Source organism: Oncorhynchus mykiss, chromosome 24 (genome assembly GCF_057628025.1).
Source record: "Oncorhynchus mykiss isolate SJ-2025 chromosome 24, ASM5762802v1, whole genome shotgun sequence".
NCBI lineage: Eukaryota > Metazoa > Chordata > Actinopteri > Salmoniformes > Salmonidae > Oncorhynchus > Oncorhynchus mykiss.
The window spans coordinates 15,826,128-15,853,457 of NC_143045.1; the positions used below are offsets into that span (position 1 = coordinate 15,826,128).

Consider the following 27,330-nt stretch of genomic DNA (forward strand, 5'->3'; position numbering starts at 1 on the left):
TGTAATACAAAACACTTTTATTCTTTAACAGTCTGTCCATGAAATGATTTTTTATCTTAATACTGTTTACTTCTCTTTACAGGCCCTCGTCGCTCGAAATGAATTGAATGTCATTTCTACAGCTCTGTAAATATATCCTCCGGCAATATAATTTAATACTACTGTAAATGGCAAAGATAGTTCCAGTATTTTCCAAGACAAAGATCACATTGGCTCCTCCTACTCAACAGTGGTTTTATTTTGCTGTGCATATTCAGTGAGAAGAATACTGATGTAAGAATATCACTATTATTAAAGACATTTGTAACAAATTAGGGTAAGTGTCATGCTCCTCTTTGTGGGAATATGTGGTGGTAGAATAAATAAACAGTCATTTGTTGGTGGCCTACAGCGGTGGTTCCCAACTGTTTTTGGTTACTGTACCACCAACTGAATTTAACTCTGCCTGGAGTACCCCTGAAGTTCCCCCTCTTGTGTATTTTACCAGTAGGCCTATGGTCGTATTAGTCTTCTCAAGTATCCTTTGTCGATAGGCCAAGTACCCCTAGGAGTCCTAGTACCCCTGGTTGCGAACCACTGGCCTACAGACACACTACATGTGGCGTTGTTATCTCACTCTGCCACCTAGTGGAATAAAGTTCACACTGCACTTTTGGACAAATTCTCCCAGTGCCAACATATCATACATTTTCCACTTCAAATCCACTTCAACAATCTCTTTGAATTAAACCTTTATAAAATTAATGGCTGGATGGATATAAATATATTTAATAGTCCATAGGGCCAGGTCCATAGAACAATGAAACATCTGCCTTAGTAGTCTGAATCTGAATTAATAGATGAATCAGGAGTCTAGAGCACGTCTAGAGTCTATATCCTTGTTGTTAGCAAGGCTTGCTCTTCTTCCCCAGGCGTTCAAAGAAGGACATCAATCCATAGCCGTCTGGTTTGGGCTTCGGGCTCAGGGCTTGTCCAGGACAGACTCCTTTGTCCTGGACAAAGTGTCCTGGACAAAGTGTGTGTAGGTCTCTATGCTCACACTCTTGTACACCAGGTCTTGAACACCAGGTCTTGAACACCAGGTCTTGAACATCAGGTCTTGAACATCAGGTCTTGAACACCAGATTCCTCACATTGGCTTGCTCCTCTCTCCCAGGCGTTTAAAGAAAGACATGAATCCGTTGCCCTCTGAAAGTTTGGGCTTTGGGCTCTTAGAAGGGTTAGCCATATTGTGTTTGGGGCTCTGAGGAGGGTCAGCCTGTTTGGGTTTCTGGGAGACGAGTATATGGAGAGGAGCGGGAGAAAACTCCTTTATCTCCTCATCCTGGTTCTGGTTCAGTTCTAGGTGTAAGGAGGGAGGTTTTGTCTTGACTATAGAGGAGCTCTTATCTTGGTTCAGCTCTCCTAGCTCTACGTGTGTAGGTCTCTCTGCTGCTGACAAGCTGTTGGACACCTTCTCCTGCTGGGCACCAGATGTCTCAGAGTGGTGAGGGATGGTGACTACCTCCAAGCCTCTGTTTTCAGAGTCCCTGGGGATGTTGAGACTTGTTGTCAAGTCTTTGTGTTTTGACATGGAGCTCTTAGACACCAGGTCTCGGACACAAGGCTTCTCAGAGTGGCCAGGGAGGTTGGTGAGGTTAGGTCCTCCAGAGGCTCTGTGTTTCAGGGACTTCAGATCAGCGTCTACTGACTTCATCCTCCCTGTGACCCCCAGAGTAGGAGATGGTGTAGCAGGAAAAGTAAACAGATCATCCTCTTCCTCTTCCTCAGTAGGAGGGGCTTTAGGGGTGAGGGTGAAGGTGTGTCTGCGGTTGAGTATTTCCTTGGGGGAGAGGTGAGGGTTGAGGAGGTATCTAGCCAGGCTCTCGCTGCCTCTACATGCATCTCCCAGCAGACGCTGTCTGTCCTCTTGGAAGGTCCTCTGGTGAGGGGAGGTGGAGGTGATGGTGGAGATGGTGGAGGATGTAGCATTAGTGGTCGTAGCGTTGGGTGATCTTGTGGAGGTGTTAGTATTATTGGTGGCATTAGGAGACTTCTGCTGCTCCAGGCCGTACTCCCCAGACGAAAGACTACCACGGCTGCTCTGATACCTCAGAACCTTCCTGGACACTTCACGCAACTTCTGGGCTTCTTCCTCATTTCCCTCCTCCTCCTCCTTTTCCTCCTTGTCCTTCATCGTCACTGAGATGGGTCTACCTGTGGAGGTGCAGGAGGAGGAGCTGCTGCTACCGGTTCTCCTGGTTGGCTGTGTAGAACCATGTGGTTTCTTAGGGTTCTGCTGTGTCTCCTCTGGATGTGGAACCACATTCTCCTTCCGGTTCCTTTTGCTGTGGGACTGGTCCTTCTGGTCACTCTGAGAGGTCCCAGCCAGATCTCTGGCTGAGTTCCACTCATTCTCCTTACACACCTCCGTGGCCTTGACACAACCTCGATTTCCCCATTCTGCCGAGGGAAGGTTTGCTTGAATGGGAACCTCTGACAGTCTGCTAATGGTGGGGGAGGGCATCCCCGAGCCTTTTCTCCTTTGGGACACACGACTGGTCAGGACCCTAAATCAAATCAAACTTTATTCAAAGTTCATATGAATATCACAACACACTTTTACAGAAAAAAGAAAAACACATTACAAAAAGAAAACCAGAAAATAACAGATTATATTTCAAAAGAAAGTATGACCAACTTCCGTAGTACGGACTCCAGGGCCACACCCTCCACGGCCTTGTCCCGTATGGAGCAGGTGGCGGTGGAACGGCGTTTAGCAGCATTAGCATCACTCAGCAGTCTGTCTCTGGTTCTCCTCTTCACCTCCGCCACCTCACGATCACGGTTCTCCTACACACAGATACAATAACACATGTTAGGGAGCCAGAGGCAATGAACACTGGAATCTACCAAGAAATCAGGGAAGGTTAAAGAGAAAAGAGAAACTACAGAGATAGTCATTGAAGACAAAATCCAGACAAAAGTCCTCACACAGAAAAGAGTGAGATCTATGTTCCCAAGGAGGCCAAGATGGCAGTCAGTAAATCAGAGAGCATAAAATAATAGTATGCAAAAGGAGTAAATACACTATTTTTTACCTGGATGGCCTTCAGGAATTTCTCACAGAAAGAGTTGAAGATGGAGCAGCATTCATTCAGTCTGAACTTGCTGGGGTCTTCACAGAAGTACTCAGCCACTGAGTCACTGACTGAACCCAGCGACTGCAGAGAGAGCTCAGTCTCAGCCAGACGACACTCTGCTTCCTACAAGGGACCACACACAGAACAGAAATAACAAAGGCTGTGTCCCAAATGGCACCCTGTTCCCCATATACAGGGGGGCAAAAAAGTATTTAGTCAGCCACCAATTGTGCAAGTTCTCCCACTTAAAAAGATGAGAGAGGCCTGTAATTTCCATCATAGGTACACTTCAACTATGACAGACAAAATGAGAAAAAAAATCCAGAAAATCACATTGTAGGATTTTTAATGAATTTATTTGCAAATTATGGTGGAAAATAAGTATTTGGTCAATAACAAAAGTTTATCTCAATACTTTGTTATATACCCTTTGTTGGCAATGACAGAGGTCAAACGTTTTCTGTAAGTCTTCACAAGTTTTTCACACACTGTTGCTGGTATTTTGGCCCATTCCTCCATGCAGATCTCCTCTAGAGCAGTGATGTTTTGGGGCTGTTGCTGGGCAACACGGACTTTCAACTCACTCCAAAGATTTTCTATGGGGTTGCCGGGGCGGCAGGGTAGCCTAGTGGTTAGAGCGTTGGACTAGTAACTGGAAGGTTACAAGTTCAAACCCCCGAGCTGACAAGGTACAAATCTGTCGTTCTGCCCCTGAACAGGCAGTTAACCCACTGTTCCTAGGCCGTCATTGAAAATAAGAATTTGTTCTTAACTGACTTGCCTAGTAAAATAAAGGTAAAATAAAAAATAAAAATAAAAAAAGATCTGGAGACTGGCTAGGCCACTCCAGGACCTTGAAATGCTTCTTACGAAGCCACTCCTTCGTTGCCCGGGCGGTGTGTTTGGGATCATTGTCATGCTGAAAGACCCAGCCACATTTCATCTTCAATGCCCTTGCTGATGGGAGGTTTTCACTCAAAATCTCACGATACATGGCCCCATTCATTCTTTCCTTTACATGGATCAGTCGTCCTGGTCCCTTTGCAGAAAAACAGCCCCAAAGCATGATGAGAAAAAAAATTCCCAGCACCAGGCTGGGAAGACTGCATCTGCAATAGGTAAGCAGCTTGGTTTGAAGAAATCAACTGTGGGAGCAATTATTAGGAAATAGAAGACATACAAGACCACTGATAATCTCCCTCGATCTGGGGCTCCACGCAAGATCTCACCCCGTGGGGTCAAAATGATCACAAGAACGGTGAGCAAAAAATCCCATGCTTCACAGTAGGTGTGGTGTTCTTTGGATGCAACTCAGCATTCTTTGTCCTCCAAACACGACAAGTTGAGTTTTTACCAAAAAGTTATATTTGGGTTTCATCTGACCATATGACATTCTCCCAATCTTCTTCTGGATCATCCAAATGCTCTCTAGCAAACTTCAGACGGGCCTGGACATGTACTGGCTTAAGCAGGGGGACACGTCTGGCACTGCAGGATTTGAGTCCCTGGCGGCGTAGTGTGTTACTGATGGTAGGCTTTGTTACTTTGGTCCCAGCTCTCTGCAGGTCATTCACTAGGTCCCCCCGTGTGGTTCTGGGATTTTTTGCTCACCGTTCTTGTGATCATTTTGACCCCACGGGGTGAGATCTTGCGTGGAGCCCCAGATCGAGGGAGATTATCAGTGGTCTTGTATGTCTTCTATTTCCTAATAATTGCTCCCACAGTTGATTTCTTCAAACCAAGCTGCTTACCTATTGCAGATGCAGTCTTCCCAGCCTGGTGCTGGGAATTTTTTTTCTCATTGTGTAACTATGATGGAAATTACAGGCCTCTCTCATCTTTTTAAGTAGGAGAACTTGCACAATTGTTGGCTGACTAAATACTTTTTTGCCCCACTGTAGTGCAGTAGTGTTGAATAGACCCCTATGGGTCCTGGTCAAAAGTAGTGCACTATACAAAGGGAAAAGGGTGCCATTAGGGTCGCAGTGTACATTTCTGAACCTACAGGGGACCACAAACATCAATAACCTCATCACTGGTCCTAGAGTTGTAGATTCACCACCAGAGGTTATTAAGGCTATGACAAGGGCCCAGAGTTTTTCCTGGTCAGGTTATGTGGTCAAGTAAAACTTGTGGCCCTGGAAACATTACATAGGTATACAGTATTGGGGAAAGTAGCGATACAAGATCTGAAAGGCATGGAGAATACACAGGCAGGCTACCTCACCTTGAGAAAGTTCTCCATCTGAGCCCGTAGCTCCTCCTGTTTCTGCGCCTCCTCCTTCGCCTCCTTTACTTTCTTCAATTCTCTCTGAAACTCACTCTCTATGTCCTCCTTATGGATTCTACAGGGGGGGGCAGAACACAAATATCAATCATTCAATACAGACAAACAGAAAAGCACAATCATTACAATAGAATGCCTTACTGTGGGGCAAACAGCAATATTAAAGATATTGTTGAAGCATGTAAGACACTCTGTATCTGTACCTTGCTGCATCAGCGATGTGTGTGAGTTTGTCCGGGAATTTCAGCAGGGCCACATCAACCTTCTGAGCTTGCTACAATCGACATAAACATGAACAACTGTTGCATCAGAGACAAACAAGATTCTAGATAAAGGATAAGTAAGTAAGATAAATAAGGGTTCTCCTTACCATGACTACATAGTGCATGAGGTTCATGCCTGGTTTGTTGGCCCTTGTGTCCACTAGTTTCAGTAGCGATGCCATCCTGAAGCCAATGGCACTGCCAGCATAGCCGCCCTGTGGACACACAGAGGACAAGTGAGAGACAGTCAGTAAGGCTGACAAATTAACCTGAGGATTACTCAAAGCTTGTAGAATGAGTTTATAACATATATAAAGGTATACAGTATATTATATAATCGATGATATCATTGTTTTCCACTCACAGCGTTCATGTAGTTTCCAGTCTTCAGAACCAGGCGGATCACAGAGTGTAGATCGTCACTCTCTAACAGCTCTGGAGGGACAGACAGACAGACAGACAGACAGACAGACAGACAGACAGACAGACAGACGAGACAGACGAGACAGACGAGACAGTTGAGCTTAGTACAGATACACACTGGCCTTATTAAGATCCAGATCACATGCAGACACAAACTCTACCTTTTCCAGCTGTGATCATGGTGGCGATGGATTGTTTCATTTCATCCATGAGTGGAAAAAACTCTTCTTTGAGAACTAAACTGTTGAGGCGCTCCTCATAACTAAAAGAAAGGGTACGAATAATGATTCATATTCTGTAACACAACAGGCATTCAAGACATAGAAAACACAAAACTGTACAAAACGGTGAATTAGATGTTTGTAGACGGTTCAACACTCACTCACTCACTCACTCACTCACTCACTCACTCACTCACTCACTCACCTGGGAACCTTGATAAGTAGCATCATAAACAGGTCTGCTTCAGGAAGAGCTGACTGGTCCCCTTTAAACCCAACTAGCTGCTTCACCTGCACACACACAACACGTATGTATCTTAGTAAGACACTTACGGTAAGGGTTGTAACTTGGGAGAACACTGTTATAACTGTCTCTCAAGCTAAATATGATCAGTTCACTGTGGTAGTTAGCATCAACAATGGCGGCAAGCTGGCGGCAAACCTCAGCTCCCACAATGGTGGTCGAACTGGAGTTTGCCCTATGTGGGACAAGGGTGCCAAAGCGACAGCGGGCTGATCTATGCTTTCCTACTGGGAAAGGCTGTGTGAAGTACTGTACCTCTTCTTTCTCTGGCAGCAGCTTACACAGCTCCTTCAGTTTACCTGTCCCAAATTTCAGTCCGTTTCCTGAACTGATGTCCTTGATCATGTCCCCTACTGGCCTGGGGAGAGACACAGACACTGATCAGTTACTGTATTATAACCAACATAACTTTGGAACAGGGTCGACCCGTCATTCAGGGCAGGTGGGGCAGAGACCCACCTTTTTTGAGCCCAACATGTTTTGTAAAAAATAAAAACCCATTTGAGGGGAGGGGGGCTTGCCTGTTTTGCATGTTATTTTGGCATTAATATGTGTCACATATCAGTTTGCAAACAACGTTAAAAAATATATATATACAGTGCCTTGCGAAAGTATTCGGCCCCCTTGAACTTTGCGACCTTTTGCCACATTTCAGGCTTCAAACATAAAGATATAAAACTGTATTTTTTTGTGAAGAATCAACAACAAGTGGGACACAATCATGAAGTGGAACGACATTTATTGGATATTTCAAACTTTTTCAACAAATCAAAAACTGAAAAATTGGGCGTGCAAAATTATTCAGCCCCTTTACTTTCAGTGCAGCAAACTCTCTCCAGAAGTTCAGTGAGGATCTCTGAATGATCCAATGTTGACCTAAATGACTAATGATGATAAATACAATCCACCTGTGTGTAATCAAGTCTCCGTATAAATGCACCTGCACTGTGATAGTCTCAGAGGTCCGTTAAAAGCGCAGAGAGCATCATGAAGAACAAGGAACACACCAGGCAGGTCCGAGATACTGTTGTGAAGAAGTTTAAAGCCGGATTTGGATACAACAAGATTTCCCAAGCTTTAAACATCCCAAGGAGCACTGTGCAAGCGATAATATTGAAATGGAAGGAGTATCAGACCACTGCAAATCTACCAAGACCTGGCCGTCCCTCTAAACTTTCAGCTCATACAAGGAAAAGACTGATCAGAGATGCAGCCAAGAGGCCCATGATCACTCTGGATGAACTGCAGAGATCTACAGCTGAGGTGGGAGACTCTGTCCATAGGACAACAATCAGTCGTATATATTGCACAAATCTGGCCTTTATGGAAGAGTGGCAAGAAGAAAGCCATTTCTTAAAGATATCCATAAAAAGTGTTGTTTAAAGTTTGCCACAAGCCACCTGGGAGACACACCAAACATGTGGAAGAAGGTGCTCTGGTCAGATGAAACCAAAATTGAACTTTTTGGCAACAATGCAAAATGTTATGTTTGGCGTAAAAGCAACACAGCTGAACACACCATCCCCACTGTCAAACATGGTGGTGGCAGCATCATGGTTTGGGCCTGCTTTTCTTCAGCAGGGACAGGGAAGATGGTTAAAATTGATGGGAAGATGGATGGAGCCAAATACAGGACCATTCTGGAAGAAAACCTGATGGAGTCTGCAAAAGACGTGAGACTGGGACAGAGATTTGTCTTCCAACAAGACAATGATCCAAAACATAAAGCAAAATCTACAATGGAATGGTTCAAAAATAAACATATCCAGGTGTTAGAATGGCCAAGTCAAAGTCCAGACCTGAATCCAATCGAGAATCTGTGGAAAGAACTGAAAACTGCTGTTCACAAATGCTCTCCATCCAACCTCACTGAGCTCGAGCTGTTTTGCAAGGAGGAATGGGAAAAAATTTCAGTCTCTCGATGTGCAAAACTGATAGAGACATACCCCAAGCGACTTACAGCTGTAATCGCAGCAAAAGGTGGCGTTACAAAGTATTAACTTAAGGGGGCTGAATAATTTTGCACGCCCAATTTTTCAGTTTTTGATTTGTTAAAAAAGTTTGAAATATCCAATAAATGTCGTTCCACTTCATGATTGTGTCCCACTTGTTGTTGATTCTTCACAAAAAAATACAGTTTTATATCTTTATGTTTGAAGCCTGAAATGTGGCAAAAGGTCGCAAAGTTCAAGGGGGCCGAATACTTTCGCAAGGCACTGTATATAATTGAGTTAATGAAGTCGCATACAAACATGGTCTATTTTTTGTTTTCTTGAGTGAGGCAGCTCCAAATTGCAGGTGTTTCAGCCTAGCTCAGTGCTTTCTGTGGTGGTGGGGCAAGCCAGCAGAAAATATGGAGAGTTACGCCGTGATTGGCTCAGTGTTCTGTCACTCATGGGGACACTACGTCACCGTGAAGTGTAAGGGGAGACCTTGAAAATTCTAGCCCTTTGGCTACTGACATAGAGTTACATTAGAAGTGCCCATCCAAGAAGGCTCAAGGTCATTGGCCACAGATAATATGATGTCAAATCTCGTTATATGTACAGTAGCTTAGATCGGACAGATCATGTCAACATCATACTTTCAAAATCTTAGCTAGCAGTCATCATCATGAATGAAGTTGACAATCTACTGGCAAATCGTTTTCAATCCTTGTCGTATGAAGAGAAATTATAGATAAAACGTATCGGTGCTCCTTGGCCATTGGACATAAACAATACACAACAAGTTGTAAATCGCAAATTCAACAATGAGTGGTTTGGAAGGAAGTGAGCACAGTACAACAAGGTGAGTCTAAAAATGTATTGTATGCTGCTGCATACATTATGTAATATGCCAGGGAGATATATATACTGTAGCTAAGAAAGTAATAACGTTACTAAGTGTATGTTGTGTAGTAAGCTGTTAGTAGCCCGTGTGCCTGATACTAATACTTTGGTCCCTTTTCCCCTCTTAATTTTGCCTACTGTTCTGACTTCGTGGTGCACATGTAGCCTATAGCCTGTTTTAGAGAAATGCAATCATTGAATATTGTAAGAGCTTTCATTGTCTTCTTATATGCCCCCTTTATTTATCCTACAGTTCTGACTTAGGGTACAGGTAGAATACTGTAAGAACGGCCCATGTTCTGAATTATGTTGCTGTACAGTTCAAAAGTGCTGAACAAATAGCTATATTGATAACGTCCGTCCTAGCTTGATCATTAATGTCTTAATCGAAATTTACGGATTGCCTCTGATCCGCTCGTCGTTCACTTGTGCCATAGTTTGTACATCTCAATTGTCAGTAGAAATTACATTTGTTTAAACAAGTCAGCCATATCAGATATGTTTTTAAAAAAGGCAGTTAATAGGCTGAATTAACTGTTTCGCTGTCAGACAAGGCTCCACGATAGCCAGGTGTAGCAGTGGTAAGGTGTTGGGACTGCTGTTGGGACTCTGCTGTTGGGACAGCTTTATGTAGGCCCTTTTTATTTTTTATTTCACCTTTATTTAACCAGGTAGGCTAGTTGAGAACAAGTTATCATTTGCAACTGCGAACTGCAAGTCTGGAAGGAGAGTTTACAGTCTAGCCAGACACCTAGGTATTTATAGTTGTCCACATATTCTAGGTCGGAACCGTCCAGGATGGTGATGTTAGTCGGTCGGGTGGGTGCGGGCAGCGAACGGTTGAAGAGCATGCGGAGCCGTTGGCCGGGGTTGGAGTAGCCAGGAGGAAGGCATGGCCAGCCGTTGAGAAATGCTTATTGACATTTTCGATTATCATGGATTTATCAGTGGTGACCGTGTTACCTAGCCTCAGTACAGTGGACAGCTGGAAGGAGGTGCTCTTGTTCTCCATGTACTTTACAGTGTCCCAAAACTTTTTGGAGTTAAAGCTACAGGATGCAAATTTCTGCTTGAAAAAGCTAGCCTTTGCTTTCCTGACTGACTGTGTGTATTGGTTCCTGACTCCCCTGAACAGTTTCATATCGTGGGGACTATTCGATGCTATTGCAGTCCGCCACAGTTTGTGGGCACCGTTATAGTGCAATTAATCTATTGTTTAGTGTTGTATCGTGGCTTTGCTGGCATGCATCATTTTTATATATATATATATTTTGCCCCACCAAGATTTACATGCTAAAATTGCCACCGGTTTGGAAACTTCATCGACTGATTCATCCACTAGGTTCTCCTAGGAGCCTAGTCAAGGAGAAGTGCTGTGATTCATTAATCTCCAACTACACAAAGTGATTATTTTTCTGAATTACTCATGCTCTAGGGTTGGGTCTCTAAATGTGTTGCTCATTTCCTCTGTGCCAGGTTTCATTAAGCCTGGTAAGCAAGACTCCTTCTTTCCCCATGGGTTGAACACCCTCTTAGTGCATTTTTCCACTTTAACTAACCACAGACAAGCTCTTACCTGCTATACATATACACCTACAGCTGAACTGGAACAATGTTTTCTTTCCTCAGAAGCACAAGAATAAAAACGCTGACACAGAAATACAGGAAACAGAAAACTGCATCCAGAAATGGACATTACAGATAAATGTAATAACAAAACATTGAGATGATAAGGCTTTTATGACTTTGAGTTTTCTGTCTGTGAGAACAGTACAATCTTCAGAAAATTAGGTACTGTAGCCAATGGCATGTAGTAATATTGTAACACATAACACAGTCATACTGTGGGCCTACAGAGAAAATAGTTTAGTAACACATTAATGCCATTTTTCAATAGTTAATCTGTGGAATGACCTGGGTGCACTGTTCCTGCATTAGTGTTATCATGTAGAGCCGACCTGTTGGGACAAGCTGCTGTACCTCAGACACACAGAGCTGGGAATGTCAAGCAGCCTAGCCTTAGGACTACTTGGCCTTGCTGTCCCAAATTACCCCCTATTCCCTATATAATGGACTATTTTTGAGCAGTGCCCTATGGGGGTAAAAAGTAGTCCACTATAGGGAATAGGGTGCTACTTGAGATGCAACCACGGTGTCTTCTTTAACTTGACACACGTGGCTCTGACAAACCCTCCACACCTTCAGCACACTCCCAGTTTATGTCTGAGTCCCAAATGGCACCCTATTCCCTATATAGTGCACTACTTTAGATCAGACTCTGGTCAAAAGTAAAGCACTATATAGGGAATAGTGTGCCATTTGGAATGCATTCTATATTTGCCTCTCTCTGACATACCTCTTGAACTGTTTCAGGAAGATCCCAACATTCATGCTCCTCTTGGAGTTCAGAATGGAGACCTGGGGGTGGTGGGACACATATGCATGAAGTCATCAGTTAGTCAATAAATAATGTTGGTCATACCAGAACACACATACGCACACAGACACACACACATGAAGACATCAGTAGGTCAATAACAGGCGTTGAGCCTATCAGGAGCTCAGCATTTAGCTTAAACAGTCTTCTCCTTTATCCCAAATACATCCTCATTCACAAACAAACAACAGATTGCAAAGGTTTTACTGGTTTGATTGACTTGTTTTTGAGAGCCCATGATAAGCTATTGCAACAGCTGTCAACATACTGACATTCCTACGTCATGCTCATCTATACTGAGTTAGAAACAGGGACAGGTAAGAGACTAAAGGCCAGTTTCAATAGCTCCACATTTGACCTTTATTGAACTGCCAAGGTAGCCTAAATATGACAGCAGGGTGGTTTCACCAGCAAACAACAAGAGACAAAAGTAGAGGATTAAAAATAGGTTTGTTAATATGACAATAGCATTGTATACCAGACAATGATTCACAACAGTTCCGTAAAATCAAGAACCATCGCTCACAGGAAGGGAAGTACTGTATCTTAATTGAACCCACAGCCCTGTTCATTGTTATAGAGGTAGCAATGAATGGTGGTTTACAATACATACAAGTATCAACTGTATGGCAACAATTAGCACATATTAGTGGTTCATTTACTCTCCCTGGGCAAACTGATGAAGATTAGTTAGGCTATATTGACTCTGCCCACCCTTTAGTTTAAACCAGATTAGATAACCTCTGCTGATGAACTCATGCTGCTTGCAGAGTGCAAATATTTATAATCAACCTATATACTCTGAGAGTTTAGTCAAATCAAGCACTCTATCAGTTGGCATTCAAATGATGGTAAAGGCTTGATAGGTGTGTGGACAGAAAGGTAAGGCAGCCTTCCAGTTACAGCATGTTAATGAATCATATAAAAGACATCAGGGTAGAATCGCATCCAAGCTTCACTCACGCTGACTGGCTTGTTTGGAACACTTTCGCTAATACATTATTGCTTCCTGATGTACTTGAGTTTGATCCAAGTGAAGTGCACAAAGAATCTTGCTAAAGCCACACTAAGAGAGTGGTAGCTTCCCAATTGGCATCCTATTCCCTTTATAGTGCACTACTTTTGCTCAGTCCTAGACCAAAAAAAGCACCATCATGGAACCATGGGCTGATGGAATTGACGTATTTCCCAACCTCCACCTAGCCACCTTAACCCTAACCCTGGCCACTATGACTACATGACCGAGCCAGTTACAACAGAAAGGCAGTAGGAAAACAACACATCACCCTGTGATACTGTGATGTACACACGAACTCCACAACAGACACTCCCAGAGAAAATCAATCAGGGTCTAAAGAGCACATGTCAACATATCCAACATCTTTGGTCGTAAACAGAACAAATATTCATATTCAATATGCTGTTTCCCAGAAAGTATAGATGCTCAATACAAACTCTCAGATGAGAAATCATGAGCAAGAGAAGAATGACAGAATTATGCATGACATTGGAGAGGCCTTGGCTGGGACCAGATAGGATATGTACGCCTCACAGACTTATACAGTATCTGATCGAGGAGCAAAGTAGCTGATGTGGTACCTCTTGACTTGTACTCAGCTACAACTGACACACTTCTCTCCAGCTGCCAGTATCAAGCTACAGAAGTGACTCCTGGTACAGAAGGTTAGGTCAACTCACCACTTCTGTGCCCTGGCTGTTGGTTGGCTTGCCTCTGATACTCTGTCTGTTCAGAGCCTTTTGTCCATGTCCCTGCTGCTGGCTATGACTGAACAGCTCCTCAATCCTCCTAGTGTCCAGCTCATACTCTCCCAGGGCCTTCTCTTCCGTCCAGATGTTGTGTTTGCCCACCACCACGTGTTTGGGGATCGCATCCCAGTTGAAGTTACGCATCTTGGAGACGTTAAGCTGGCGGCCTGTGGATGGCCCGAAGCCTATGCCAGGGGGAGGAGGGGGGCCTGGGGGAGGGGGGCAGGGGGGAGGTGGTGGGGGGGCAAGGGGAGGTGGTGGAGGAGGAGGAGGTGGTGGTGGTGGGGCAAGGGGAGGTGGTGGAGGAGGAGGAGGAGGTGGTGGTGGAGCGATTGCTGATTCCATCTTAAATTTAAAGGAATTAGATGGACCAAGGATCAGGAACAGATCATGGTATCATCATTATGGCTTCATCATCACCTCCATTTTGTACACGTAAAGTGTCACATAAATGTTATTCAATTAGTGTTGAATACCAATTATTGAAGAGGGTGATTTAATCCTTTTCCTTGATTGAACCCCCCTGTAAAGAAACAATGGTGCCGGTAACTTTAACACAGAATGTTAGGCATGCAGCATAAATTACGTCCCTGTACTGTATTGCCCAGCACAGAACAAGTATCGTGACAAGTGTGGCTGAAGTGCTCAAATGAGACACCATATCAACAAATGCTGAATTCAAAAGACATTGAAAGCAGTATAATTATAAAATACGTGTATGAATTTACAAATCAAAAGCATCCACCAGAAAAACGGAATACAGTAGGCTACCTATTTTGATCAGGTTTTATCTTTAGTCTACCAATGTGTGATAAATGAGGGAAGAGGATTCTGTATCGGACCTTACCTGCTCGATATCCAACGTTCCACCAAGAGTAAAAACTATTTCGAAAAAACAAAAACTACAATTCAATCCAGTAGTTAGTCCGACGCCTTCCTCTTCAAACTTCAACATCAGAGGTGTGAGTTGAGTTGACTACTACCACTGGACCGCTACCAGCGCTGTCAGGTTTCCACTAGATAATACATACACAAAGTCAAGTGCCACAGCTACATAGTCAAAATTGGCCAAAAAAAATAATAATTTTGTTGTTAATTTAAATTTAGGGTTAGGCATAAGATTAACAGTGTGGTTAAGGTCACGGTTAGGTTTAAAATCAGATTTTAAGAAGATCAATTGTAGAAATGGGCGGGGTTTAGCTATAATTACGACTTTGTGGCTGTGCTAACTAGTGACGACTGCAGTGTCAGAGAAGTAAAAGCGTCGCAACTTTACCTGCGTACGGACTGAGTCTAACGATGTATATAAACCCTTGATTACTAAAATTATGTATTGGCGATTGAGAGGGTTTGAAGCCTCCTGTCGGCCATATTGGCACTCCCCGGTAGATCAGTCCTCCATAGGAATGATTGGAATTTTATAGTACTTCAATTACATTTTTCAAGGACAGAATGACATGTATATAAGTATTTTTTTGTTGTAGTGGAAGTCATTACTGACATTAGTCATCTCAAAAAATTATACTTTATGGAAAATGTTTTTATATATATGTACAGTACCAGTCAGAAGTTTGGACACCTGTTTATTCAAGGGATTTTCTTTATTTTGACTATCTTCTCCATTGTAGAATAATAGTGAAGACATTGAACCTGTGGTAGAAATCAGGTAGAAACGCAAAAAGTGTTTAACAAATCAAAATATATTTTATATTTGAGATTCTTCAAAGTAGCCACTCTTTGCCTTGATGACAGCTTGCACGCTCTTGGCATTCTTAAAAATTAAGAAAAAACATTAAATTAGTAGGTGTGTCCAAACTTTTGACTGGTACTGTGTATACTGTATATATATATTTGTTTTATGTTTAGCTCACATAATATAATTTAAAAGTACGCATTAAGGTGTCTATAATAGAATACATGTGGCAAAAACAAATGTAGATATTAATAAATGCATTTCTATACCTTCCAAAATATTGGAGTGCCAAGATGGAGGCACGGTGGCTTCAACACAGTGCCCCCTATAAATCATCTAGTGTATATATAAATGATTGACTGAGCTCAATGCCCTGTTAACCCCCTAACTGCCCGTGCCATATTCCATTCTGACAGAAGTAATGTAAAATTTGGACTGTGTCTGTCCACTCAAATGTGTCAGTTTCCTTGGTCATACTGACGTTGAGGGAGAGGTTTTGGTCCTGGCACCAGACTGCCAAGTCTCTGACCTCCTGTAGGCTGTCTCATTGCCGTCGGTCAGCAAACTTGACGATGGTGTTGGAGTCGTGTGTGTCCACATAGTCGTGGGTGAACAGGGAGTACAGGAGGACACTAAGCACAGACCCCTGAGGGGCCCATGTGTTGAGGGTCAGCATGGCGGCGGTGTTGTTGCCTACTCTCACCACCTGGGGCCGGCTCATCAAGAAGTCCAGGATCCAGTTGCAGAGGGAGTTGTTCAGTACCAGGGTCCCGAGCTTGGTGATGAGCTTGGAGGGGACTATGGTGTTGAACACTGAGCTGTAATCTATGAATAGCATTCTCAGATAGTTATTTCCCTTCTTGTCCAGGTGGGAGGTAAGACTTAAAGCATGCACTACCACTTGATACTTTAATAAATATCCATTCTTTAACGCTTACTGTCTACCTGTACTTGTCCTGGTTTTTATAGAGTTGTCAGTTGGATTTGGAATCTATTGTTTTTTATAAAAAATGTCATACTATGCGTCCCCTGCCAAAACCAAAACATCTGCTGTGCAATGACAGGCTGCTCCTTCTCCGTTAACTAAATAATGGCTCCCTTGGCATTGAAGAATGGACATTTTTACAAGTATCGATTGACAGCAACTCGATGCAGTTGGAGGTGCAGTCCTCCCACTGTCATCGCCACTCAACTCCATTGTACTTGTACATCGTGGAGTTGAGGAACCCGGCTAATGCGATTTCCATACCTGGGCTAGAGTGTGTTCTTGCCTGGAGCTGTGAAACTGGTAATGCAAATACAAACATTTGTTTTTGTCCATACAATCTACCTGAGCTGCTGAACCGGTCTTCACCGTATCCACCTAAGCATCACAGTATATCATTTATTTCTACCTCCAAAAGCTTCAAACACCCTAACAAAGCCTTGTACTCCCGCTAACAGACCCCAAACCACCACCACCACAAATTCCTACAGTCATTCAACCTTCGATGTTGGATCCGCCACAGCTCTTGAACTGTTTATGCTACAAACACCAAGCCAACGTTGACATGTGCAGTCTGACTCTATTTAGATTGCTTCAACACAGCTTTTTGCTACCATTCATAGGCTATTTCATAAACTACTGTATAAACCTTGTTGTCCTCATTCATTTCAATGGTGGAACAACTGCCACAGAACTTTCAGAATGTTCCAACAAAAATATTTTGAGAGCGTAAAAACATCTGATCGATTATGCTACATTACCATATCGTCGTTGTCTGACAAAAACCTAATTTCCATTTTTGCAGAGTAAATATATATTTGTTACTTTGTTTTATATGACACTTTCTGTATCTTCAACTAAACACATTCAGCGGTTCAAGGCCTGACCATCCTTTGGGATACTACATTTCAGATGCCCTAGACTTTTTAGATGAAACACTTAAACATCAGGACACTGGAATTCATCACATCACTGATCATGTTGTTGACATGTATGGCATGATTAAATAGCAATACCCTGTGATTAAACATGGCGCACATCCCAAATTGCACCCGATTCCCTGTTAGTGTACTACTTTTTACTGGTCAAGAGTAGTGCTCTATGTAGGGAATATGGCGCCATTTGGAATAAACCATTGAGACCCCTCGATCCACTGTCAAACTGATAGGTCAGAGAGATAAGATACAGCACAGTTCAAGCAGACAAAGAATTGAACAAACTCCAAACTTTTGTTCCCTAATGAAAATATTCCTGAATCACATTTATTTAACTAGGCTAGTCAGTGAAGAACAAATTCTTATTTTCAATGAAGACCTAAGAACAGTAGGTTAACTGCCTTGTTCAGGGGCAGATCAATAGATTTTTACCTTGTCAGCTCGGGGATTCGATCTTGCAACCTTCCAGTTACTAGTCCAACACTAACCACTAGGCTACCTGCCGCCCCATTTACATTGATCAGGATTATAATGAACAAACTACACATTTTTGTATTAATAGCTGTAGGATGGTGTGATCCTAGCAATGAAAAAGTAATTTACATTTCGAATATTGATTTATCTCAATAAAAAAGGCCAGTTTCAATCAGATACAGATTGTGTGTCTCAAATATTGCCTATCGTCCTCATTTACCTGGTGGAATAGATACAATAGGTTTGTCAACAGGCCGATGAAAGACATCCTATAACTTCACAAGCTTTTTAATAGACCAGATAGCTACCACTGACTTCACCAGATACAACTCAGCTTGATCTATACTTAACACCGATAGCAGGGTTGAGTCAAACGGCCTATTCCCAATATAGTGCACAACTCAAACAGATAAAAAGGGGCCATTTGGGACGCAGAGGAGTTTCCTGATTAACAGTAAAGAAGACAATCACAGATGGAAGTACCAGTCATTTTTCAGCCATGTTTTGGATTGTATTGCCATGTAAATGTGTGAACACAATATGGTACAGTACTTATACAGGTGATGACTACAATATACTCAGTGGACAGCAGATGGACGAGTGTTATTACTGTACAGCTTTTGTGGGGAAATATCAAGTCTGTATGGAAACATCAAACCATATACTATAAACCACCATCATTTCATACACTGTACACCAGGTCCATATGTTTTAAAATGGAGACAACATTGATGTAGAAATGGGAGAAAAAAAACTGAAGAAAAACTCAAGAACATATACATCTGAATGGAATTAGTAGAGGTATTTTTATAAACATATATTAACTCTATTTGATTATATGTTATAAAGACATAACATAATAAACATGTGTAATAACATTATCTGTAGGATTAATCAGAGGGAGATTATCTATTGTAAATGAAAAAGTCGTACTTCCTGTACTCAAAATCATTAATAGAAAAAGGGGCAATCTGGAATTGGTACAAATCTATTTTTTGACTTAAATTCATGATATATAGCCATTGATACTTGACTGCTTGTTTTACAAATCAAGGATTGCCCCTTTAACCCATAATTTCTGTCATCAATAGTACCCCAGACTGTAGGTTTCTCCCTTCGCTTTCATAAATCTAACTCTAATCTTCATCTGGTGCAAACAATGTAACCGGTCCAGATTCTTAATATCCTCTACATATGTAAACAGTTTACTGACCTTTCAAATGACGACCTCTGGAAGCTTTACTGCATAACACTTTACAAAAGAGTGAAAACAGTTTGAAAAGAATGATTACATTTATGTGCAAAGTATAAGCTTGGAATAATTTCTCAAAGTAAGATGAATTAAAAGTTACGCTACACAGCAACAATATCATGAGGCTCTGTTGTGAATAAATAACACAACAAATCGACATTCAAACAAATTGTCAAAACTAAATGAAACTAGATAAGCGTTCTTTTCCCCTTAGTATCATCATCACTAGTCTCTACTTGTCCCATCTCTGGTTCTTATATACAGTTTGTGTAGATTTCATATATCTGTTCATCCATCTATCCAGTCCTCGTTTCTTGAAAGCCCAGTGTATCTCTCCATCTGTGTGTCCCATATATACCAGAGACCTGACTGAGACCTGGGGCCGTACATATCAAGCATCTCAGAGTAGGAGTGCTGATCTAAGATCAAGTCCTGCCTGTCCATATAATCTGATTCATTATGATCTAAAAGGCAAAACTGTTCTTGGATCAGTATTCATACTCTGAGATGCTTGATACAGGCCCAGAGGACTGGGAGCTAATCACTCTAGCTCTCCTCCAGCCAGGAGGGCTTGTCTGACCCTGGGGGCTTTAACTTGACGTTGAACTGTCTCAGTGTCTGTTCCAACTGCTGCTGGTTCCCAGCGAAGTAGGCTGAGATAGCATTATGGAAGAGCAGCAGCTGCTTGTGCATCACCTTCACCTACACGGTGAGAGAGAGATGTAGCATTATTGTAAATTAACTAACCACCCAACTTTACAAATAACTAACTAACCCACCTTGTTCTCTTCCAGGAATTTGAGTTTGATGGTTACATCTGAGCGCAGCCGTTCGTACTTGTCTCTCTGCACCTGGTACTGCTGCTGGGACACCTCTATACGCACCATGGTGGCAGCATCACGAGGACCTAGACTCAACTCCTCCAGGTCGGCCCTGTACGCATCAAACTCCAGCCTGGAAGAGAGAGGGGAGGAGAGGCAGCATAAAAAAAATAGGCTTGGGAGGTATCCAGATTTTCATACGTCATACTGTTCGTTCTACTGCTATCCCGGGATTTATGGCGGCGCAAAAAACGCAATTAAAGCCAATTGGGGGTCTAGTACCAGAATGCTAACAAAATTAGCACACGTAATAACAATCACAGACACTGTTAGCTAAATGCTAACGAGCGAGAATAAACAAACTCAATTGCAAAGACAGGCAAATCCAGCTAATAAAGTTATACAAGCATAGCTAGTAGCTACCAAATGTAATTTTCAGTGAGTGTGGACATTTACAAGCAAAAGTGAATGAGAGAAATTGTGCAACTAAACAAAGTAATGCATGCTTTACTCAAGGAAGAGCAGCAAGTGTACACAAAGCAGAGGGGAGAAGAACGCTAGTAGGAAGCACAGGGAACAGGTGTACAGATAAAGAGCTCTGGATGAGTTGTCTTCTCAAATACGGCAGAAAGCCGATAAGATATCTGATGGCAAACATTTAGTAGTGAATTGCATACAACTTCATCACCTCGTGTGCACCGCACAACAGAGACTCCCCGATAGATACAGAACTATATGAACTCCCCAGCCCCCGCTGTCTCCCATTGTGCTATTTACAAACAAACACGTGACTGAATGAACTGTTCTGGGGAACTACAGTATGTAAGTTCCGATCGCTGCAGCTGTACACAGCCCATCTGTAAATAGCCCATCCAACCAACTACCTACCTCATCCCCATATTTGTTTTTCTGCTCTTTCGTACGCCAGTATCTCACATCCTCATCTGCACATCTATCACTCGTGTTAATTGCTAAATTGTAATTACGTCGCCACTATGGCCTATTTATTGCCTTACCTCCTTACTACATCTGCACACACTGTATACAGACTGTTCTATTGTATTACCTTACTGTACGTTTGTTTAACCCATGTGTAACTCTGTTTTTGTTGCACTGCTTTGCTTTATCTTGGCCAGGTCGCAATTGTAAATGAGAACTTGTTCTCAACTGGCCTACCTGGTTAAATAAAGGTGAAAAGGGGCCTCCCGGGTGGCGTAGTGGTTAAGGGCTGTGCCACCAGAGACTCTGGGTTCGCGCCCAGGCTCTGTCGCAACCGGGAGGTCCGTGGGGTGACGCACAATTGGCCTAGCATCGTCCGGGTTAGGCCGGTAGGGATATCCTTGTCTCATCGCTCACCAGCGACTCCTGTGGCAGGCCAGGCGCAGTGCGCGCTAACCAAGGTTGCCAGGTGCACGGTGTTTCCTCCGACACATTGGTGCGGCTGGCTTCCGGGTTGGATGGTGCTGTGTTAAGAAGCAGTGCGGCTTGGTTGGGTTGTGTAACTCGTCTCTCCCGAGCCCGTACGGGAGTTGTAGCGATGAGTCAAGATAGTAGCTACTAACAATTGGATACCACGGAATTGTGGAGAAAAAGGGGGTAAAAAATAAAATAAAGGTGAAAAATATATAATAATAAAATAAGTAATGTAAAATAAGTTGAAAGGTAAAATGAAGAACACAATCTGCTTCATCTCCTAACATATTGCACAAGTTGACTGCAGGTATTAACCTAAAATGTAGCTTGAAATATTAAAATCTATTGAAAAACTTCAAAGAAATAGTTGACAGTATTGAAAAACCATCCTGTGGCTTTTTCCAAATATACCGGTATACCACCCAAGTCAATAAAACACCCTTGAACCCTCAAACACAGGTTCACCTCTGCCAGGTCTGCATGGAACAAACTCCAGCCTGACACACAGAAAAATGGCATGTAGACAAACATACTCTATTTTATGTCTCTGGCAATCATAGATATAGACTCTAAACCGCATTATAATTTGAAACTATTGCGTTATAAAAAGGTAACTACTATAGTATCTCCAGGCCCTGCCCTTTCTAACCCTCCCATCTTTATTATTACCTTGCAGCCTCGTACAGTTTGATGGTCATCAGTGTGTCCTCCATGGTCTTGTTGACCAGTGTATTGATGCTGGACACAAAAAAGTTGATGGCACCAAGCAGAGCCTCCCCATTCCTACACAACAACTTCTGGGTCTCCGCATTGTAGCCAAACTCATCCTGTGAACACAAACACTTGTGTTTTATATACCGACTTTTCCTCCACATGAGGTATTTATGGATTGATTACAATTCAATAAGGTAGCCTTGATTCCAAACTGAAACCGATAGGCTTGGTTTCCAACCAATAATTACACCCTGGATTTTCAGGCAACATTTTAGGGGGCCAATTTCACACAGTGTGCCACCTGTAGCTGATTTCTGGCTGGGCTGAGGTCTACGGGTTAAGGGTTCAAATTCAGGGGTTATAAGTTACCCGAAGTTCAGGTGATTTCTGGCTGAGGTCTGCGAAGGTGTCCCCCAAGGCCTGCTGGGTCTGGACCATGTTGTAGAAGTGGCTGGTCAGGGCGCTGGTCAGTCTCAGGACAGACTCGTACTTCCTCTTGGTGTCCCTGAGCACATCTATCTGGGCCTCCAGCTCCAGGTCCACCGTCCGAGAACCACGGCCGAACCGCTCCGAGAACATCTGCTTGGTACACTTGGGTAGAGAGGGAGAGATGTGATCAGGACAAAGGAGATAACAGAAGAGGAGATGAGAATATATGATGGGATAAAGATGACATGGAGAGATGTGTTCAGAATAGAACCGAATAGTTACTTGGTTTCCAAGGAGGAAATTATTCCCAGTCTTGTATGAAGACAAATGATCATACCAGTGCAGTTGCAATCGACCCATAGAACACAGTGAAGATTCAGTGAAGTATGGTTTCAACACATTTTCCCCAGGAGACAGGTTCCGTTCTGTACCTTGTAGGTGTTGATGCCCCACTTCTTAACGCTGTCTAGTTTCTCCACAGCCACACCACGGTTAGCCTCCTCCACTGACATGTTCTGGTTGCTGTTACTGTGGTGCATCCCCGATCCTGACACAAAGGATAATAAATAACCTGCTCACTCTCAGAGGATTCCTTAAAGTGGTTAGTTGCTGAGACCTAGTTGATAAAGTCTGTCCATCTCATTTACTATGAACTCTTGTCACAAAACCAGCTTCATTCAGTAGTGCTTTGATACACAGATTACACAGAGGCTGATCAGTGCTTAGTTGGGCACTCTCCTCATCACTACTCCTCAAAGCGAACACCTGAAATATTCCTCCTTGTCTTTGAGGCAAATAGTATGACAGTGATTGAGTGATCGGTTGAGAGGACAGCGAATGAAATGAATGAGTGAACAGAGTGAAGTGGGGTAAAGGACACTTGTGCTGTATGGGTACAGTGTAGGGCTGCAAAGTTCCAGTATAATTGCCAGATAAAATGCCCACGATTCCCAGAAACCCTGGTTTCAGAATTCTGGATTTACTGCTTATAGTAATTCTGGAATTACCTTCCAATTCCAGAAATCTTCTGACCAGGATTTCTGGGAAACCTGGAAATGTTCAACCCTATTCCAGTGGTACCTGTGAATGTCTGGCCGGTCTGGTTCTGGTTGGTTATCATTCTGTCTGCTGACTGGCTGGAGACCAGACCTACACCAAGTCCCCTGGACTTCATTCGCAGGTCTGGAATGGACATGGGGGAGGATGGGGACATGTGAGGATATGTGATATATGAGATGGAGAGAGTAGATGAAGGTTGGTGAACGTGTTTAAAGGGTGAGAGGATGGTGATAGTGAGTCATGCAGGTTTTCCATGTCGAAAAAAACAACAGAATGAAAACACAGACGGAAAACAATATGAAAATATTCACAACATAAGTAGTAGTAATGTATGAAATGATGCACATGTCATGTGGTGAGTTAATGAACCGCAACATTCCATTAGTTAACCGCTTCATGTTACATTTGCATACATAGGATACGTCCAAAATGGCACACTATTCCCTATGGGGGAGCCATAAGGCTCTGGTGAAAAGTAGTGCGCTATGTAGGGAATATGGTGCCATTTGGGATTAAGTTGTCATCATTAGAAACATTCACACAAACATAACATAGTAAATCAAACAGCTCTGCGATGAAGTCAGTCAGGTTAGTAAACATAGCTAGCTTTTTTGTTAACATCCACCGACATGCATTCAGTATGCATTGGACAGTAGAGCAGCATGCCCCTCTTCCCCGTGACATCTGTAGAGGTACACAGTGTTGTCGAAGAGAGGGACATCAACTGTGTCTGGGGTTGAACAGGAACCCAGGCTACAGGCAAGGCTCATTCTCCAACAGAATTAAAGAGTAACTAATGAAAACACCCTTGAGAGTGTAAACAGGTGAAGAAAATAAGAGGGGGGCAAAAAAACTGTTAAAGGTAGACTCAGAAATATGATGTAGATGCAGACAGTAAACAATATAGTGGGTCAATTTCGAGGCTCAACTTCGCCGGTGTTCTTTGTGCCCAGGTTACCACACTGTCAACATTTATAAAAAATAAATAAAAAAGTGATAGACAACATTACAGATAAAACAAATCATTTGTGTGCAGGTGTGGTTGGAAGCCCAAGGGCTTGAATGAAAAACAATATACAATACATAACAAGAAAAATAAGAAAGGTTTGTTAAAATAGATAACCTACTAATTATAAATGTAGAAATGAATTGATCAGTAATGACTGTGTGAGAGCGAAGTCTTGCATCTTGCTCATCTCAGTATCTGTGGTGCTGCTCGTGGCAACATCATTTTCGCTGAGTCTACCTTTAAAGAGGGAAGTATACAGTTATGTGGAAGGTGGCTGAGAGGTGCAAAGCCACCTGTGGGCTGAGATTGGGCTCCAGGGACAGGGGCACAGTTAGGGGCAGGGGGGCTTCTCCTGTCCACATACTGAGGGTTGAAGCGGATAGCAGGGCCTGGTGGATAGGGTTGGTTAAGATAGTCAGTCAACTAGAGTAGGATGTAGATCTCAAAATCAAAATAGCCAATACAGTAGAGAGCCTCTGTTTGCTACTCATAGACTCCTGAAAGAACAGAAAGAAGGTTAAGTCAAAATAGTCACTGATGCAGAACAGCATGCTCCTGGCAAGGCCCTGATTTAAAAAATAATAATAATAATTGAATTCCACCAGGACAAACCCCATTGGGGCAGTTGAAGATGTAGTCTTCACCATTCTTAATGCTAACAAACCAAGCAGGCCTTGCTAAAGGGACTAGGCTATTCATTGATTCAATAAGGACTAAGTGGACATAATTAAGTGGACGTTCCGTAATAATTAAGAGGACGTTCCACTGCAGTGACAGCAGTTGGCAGCGCTAGAGAAAGCTGTCTGTACCTTTATTGGAGCTAGTGAACAAGTGAGAGCAGTAGAGCTGTGTGTACCTTTGATGGAGGAGGTGGGTATGATGCCCCCTGCAGGTCCTCCGTAGCCTCCAGACACGACACTGGTCTCATTCAGGTTGGGACCAGACACCATCACCTGCTGCAAGTCCTAAGGTGAAGCAACAACACATCAATGGAATAGATATAGACTAACTCTAAATCAGTCCCTCACGGATTTAGCAGAGATTCCAATTCTGACATTTTGCGTGGCAATGTGCAGTAATTTTGTTTTGCGAAATTGCGCCTGGCAAGGAAAACGTTTGTTGACGTGTGGCTTGATTGAACCATATGTGGTAAATGTGCGGTGATTGGTTGAAATTACGAGCCCTTTTTTTGTACTGCAATGATGGGTCAGCTTTATACGAGAATGCGTTGATGTTAATGTTTTATGCTGAAATAGTGCAGTGATTGGTCAAATTTGCAAGCCCTCCATAATATGTTGGGAATTTATGATTTTGCACCCCAAAAAAAATGTCTGAATCCTGAAGGGACTGACTAATGCATAATGATCCTGTAGAGTTTGTCAACCTGACGAAGACCTTCCATATGGGCCTAATCTTTGTTGTACACAGACACTCACACACATGAAAATGGTTGATAAAGGTTAATTGTGGTTAGTCTGAAAGTCTTCTATGTTAACGTGTACACTACATCTAAATCTAGTTCTCCTACAATGACGTGACACACTCTCTCTCATCCCTTCTACTGCATATCCCTACCTTCTCATCTAAGGTCCACTGAATCTTTGCAGCCTGCACAGAAGTGAGACATAATACAGTACAATAAAATACACAAACAAATAGTTGACGTAATGAGTGGTCACCACACACAGTATACATATAAATACTGTACGTCGTGACTGCATCCCAAATGGCACCCTATTCCCATAGCCCAATGGGACATGGTCAAAAGTAGTGCACTATATAGAGAATATGGCGCTATTTGGGACATAACCATATGACCCACCTGCTCCAAACTGTCATCCTCGGCCAGGGTCTCTCCATTGCTGTTGATAGGAATCTCCATGGTAGCTGCCTTGCCCATAAAACTGTCTGCCATGGTGGTGGTCTGCAGGAGAGTGCGTTGGGAGAGAGACAGAGAAATGGGAGATGGAGAGAGAGATGGGGGTGAGAGAGCACGATCATCTCACACACACTGAGCTTTTCACATTAATGATAGGAATGTTTGCAATGTAAATACGGGTAGAACATGCCTAATTCAGCATAATATCAAGCCTAGCCAGCTGTGACATGTACAAATGCAGTGTCCACCGGTAACGTTAGAGCTTAATGCAGCGATAACCTGCTCTCTCTCAACAAGCCATCACATTTCACAATACAACACATTTCAAAATAGCTAGCTATTCGTGATCATTATTCGTGTTGTATCTAGTTATTTTGCTAGTCCCAGCAACACGACACCTAGCTAGCTAGCTCCAACCTAGTAGCCCTAGCCAGCTGGCTAAGCTGGTGGTGCTGCAGAAAATGATGATCTCAGTGAGTTAGCGTGATCTGCTAGCTAGCTAACGTTACCTGCTGTGTAGGTCCAGTCTCCCAAAATGTCAAATGTTGCTGCTTATTCTGCACGGTATTTCATAAAATATTACTATTATAAACGGAATAACACCGTTACAATGTTTATTTTTCGTCTGTTGATGAACGCATGATTGTAGTCGTGATTCCGTTAGCATCCCCGGGTAGAACCGAGCACAGTATGCAGATAAAATCCCTAAAGCCCAGTCCCTCCCCCATTTAGCTCTACACGTAATGTTACGTCAAGTCGCCACGTCGAACAGTTGACGACATCAACCCCTCCTCCCCTCCACCATTTAGTGATTTGGATTGTTTTTTCCACACAAACCAAACAAACATCACCACTTTAAAAGGAAGTGGTCTCTGCAACTAGGGCAGAAGGAGGTTTTGAGCACATGACGTTGGTGGCAACTTAATTGTGGGGAGGACGGGCTCGTGGTAATGGCTGGACGCAATCAGTGGAATGGTATCAAACACATGGTTTCTATGTGTTTGATGCCATT

The 27,330-nt window shown here is 42.9% G+C and overlaps 2 protein-coding genes across 7 annotated transcripts; both read right to left on the reverse strand.

Moving 5' to 3' along the window:
• On the reverse strand, positions 1-14,898 carry LOC110503834 (uncharacterized). Its single transcript, XM_021582386.3, has 13 exons — positions 14,503-14,898; positions 13,587-14,178; positions 11,808-11,869; positions 6,876-6,978; positions 6,522-6,607; positions 6,257-6,357; positions 6,037-6,107; positions 5,780-5,887; positions 5,613-5,683; positions 5,350-5,467; positions 3,081-3,245; positions 2,681-2,832; positions 1-2,549 (listed from the first exon to the last, which is right to left on the reverse strand). The coding sequence occupies exons 2-13, from the start codon at positions 13,998-14,000 to the stop codon at positions 1,130-1,132; spliced, it is 2,871 nt and encodes a 956-aa protein (XP_021438061.3). The 5' UTR covers positions 14,001-14,178; positions 14,503-14,898; the 3' UTR covers positions 1-1,129.
• A 3,333-nt stretch (positions 14,899-18,231) lies between these two features.
• On the reverse strand, positions 18,232-27,208 carry LOC110503835 (arfaptin-2). 6 transcript variants are annotated; one of them, XM_021582387.3, is made up of 11 exons: positions 26,828-27,088; positions 26,262-26,363; positions 26,015-26,047; positions 25,296-25,404; positions 24,733-24,828; positions 23,452-23,553; positions 22,803-22,918; positions 22,312-22,533; positions 21,898-22,055; positions 19,774-19,948; positions 18,232-19,696 (listed from the first exon to the last, which is right to left on the reverse strand). In XM_021582387.3, the coding sequence occupies exons 2-11, from the start codon at positions 26,352-26,354 to the stop codon at positions 19,541-19,543; spliced, it is 1,260 nt and encodes a 419-aa protein (XP_021438062.1). In that variant the 5' UTR covers positions 26,355-26,363; positions 26,828-27,088; the 3' UTR covers positions 18,232-19,540. The 6 variants fall into 6 exon arrangements, with proteins under 6 accessions (XP_021438062.1, XP_021438063.1, XP_021438064.1 ...); XM_021582388.3 differs by lacking the exon at positions 26,015-26,047 and having other exon boundaries at positions 26,828-27,208; XM_021582389.3 differs by lacking the exon at positions 24,733-24,828 and having other exon boundaries at positions 26,828-27,198.
• Between the last annotated feature and the right edge of the window lie 122 nt (positions 27,209-27,330).

Excerpts from the sequence above, each read along its gene's own strand:
- LOC110503834 (XM_021582386.3), bottom strand. The coding sequence starts at position 14,000 with ATGGAATCAGCAATCGCTCCACCACCACCTCCTCCTCCTCCTCCACCA. Across the intron at positions 6,979-11,807 it reads TTCCTGAAACAGTTCAAGAG|GCCAGTAGGGGACATGATCA; the intron begins GTATGTCAGAGA and ends GTCTCTCCCCAG. Across the intron at positions 6,108-6,256 it reads CATGATCACAGCTGGAAAAG|AGCTGTTAGAGAGTGACGAT; the intron begins GTAGAGTTTGTG and ends CTGTCCCTCCAG.
- LOC110503835 (XM_021582387.3), bottom strand. The coding sequence starts at position 26,354 with ATGGCAGACAGTTTTATGGGCAAGGCAGCTACCATGGAGATTCCTATC. Across the intron at positions 22,534-22,802 it reads GGGGCATCAACACCTACAAG|TGTACCAAGCAGATGTTCTC; the intron begins GTACAGAACGGA and ends TCTCTACCCAAG. Across the intron at positions 19,697-19,773 it reads AATTCCTGGAAGAGAACAAG|GTGAAGGTGATGCACAAGCA; the intron begins GTGGGTTAGTTA and ends CTCACCGTGTAG.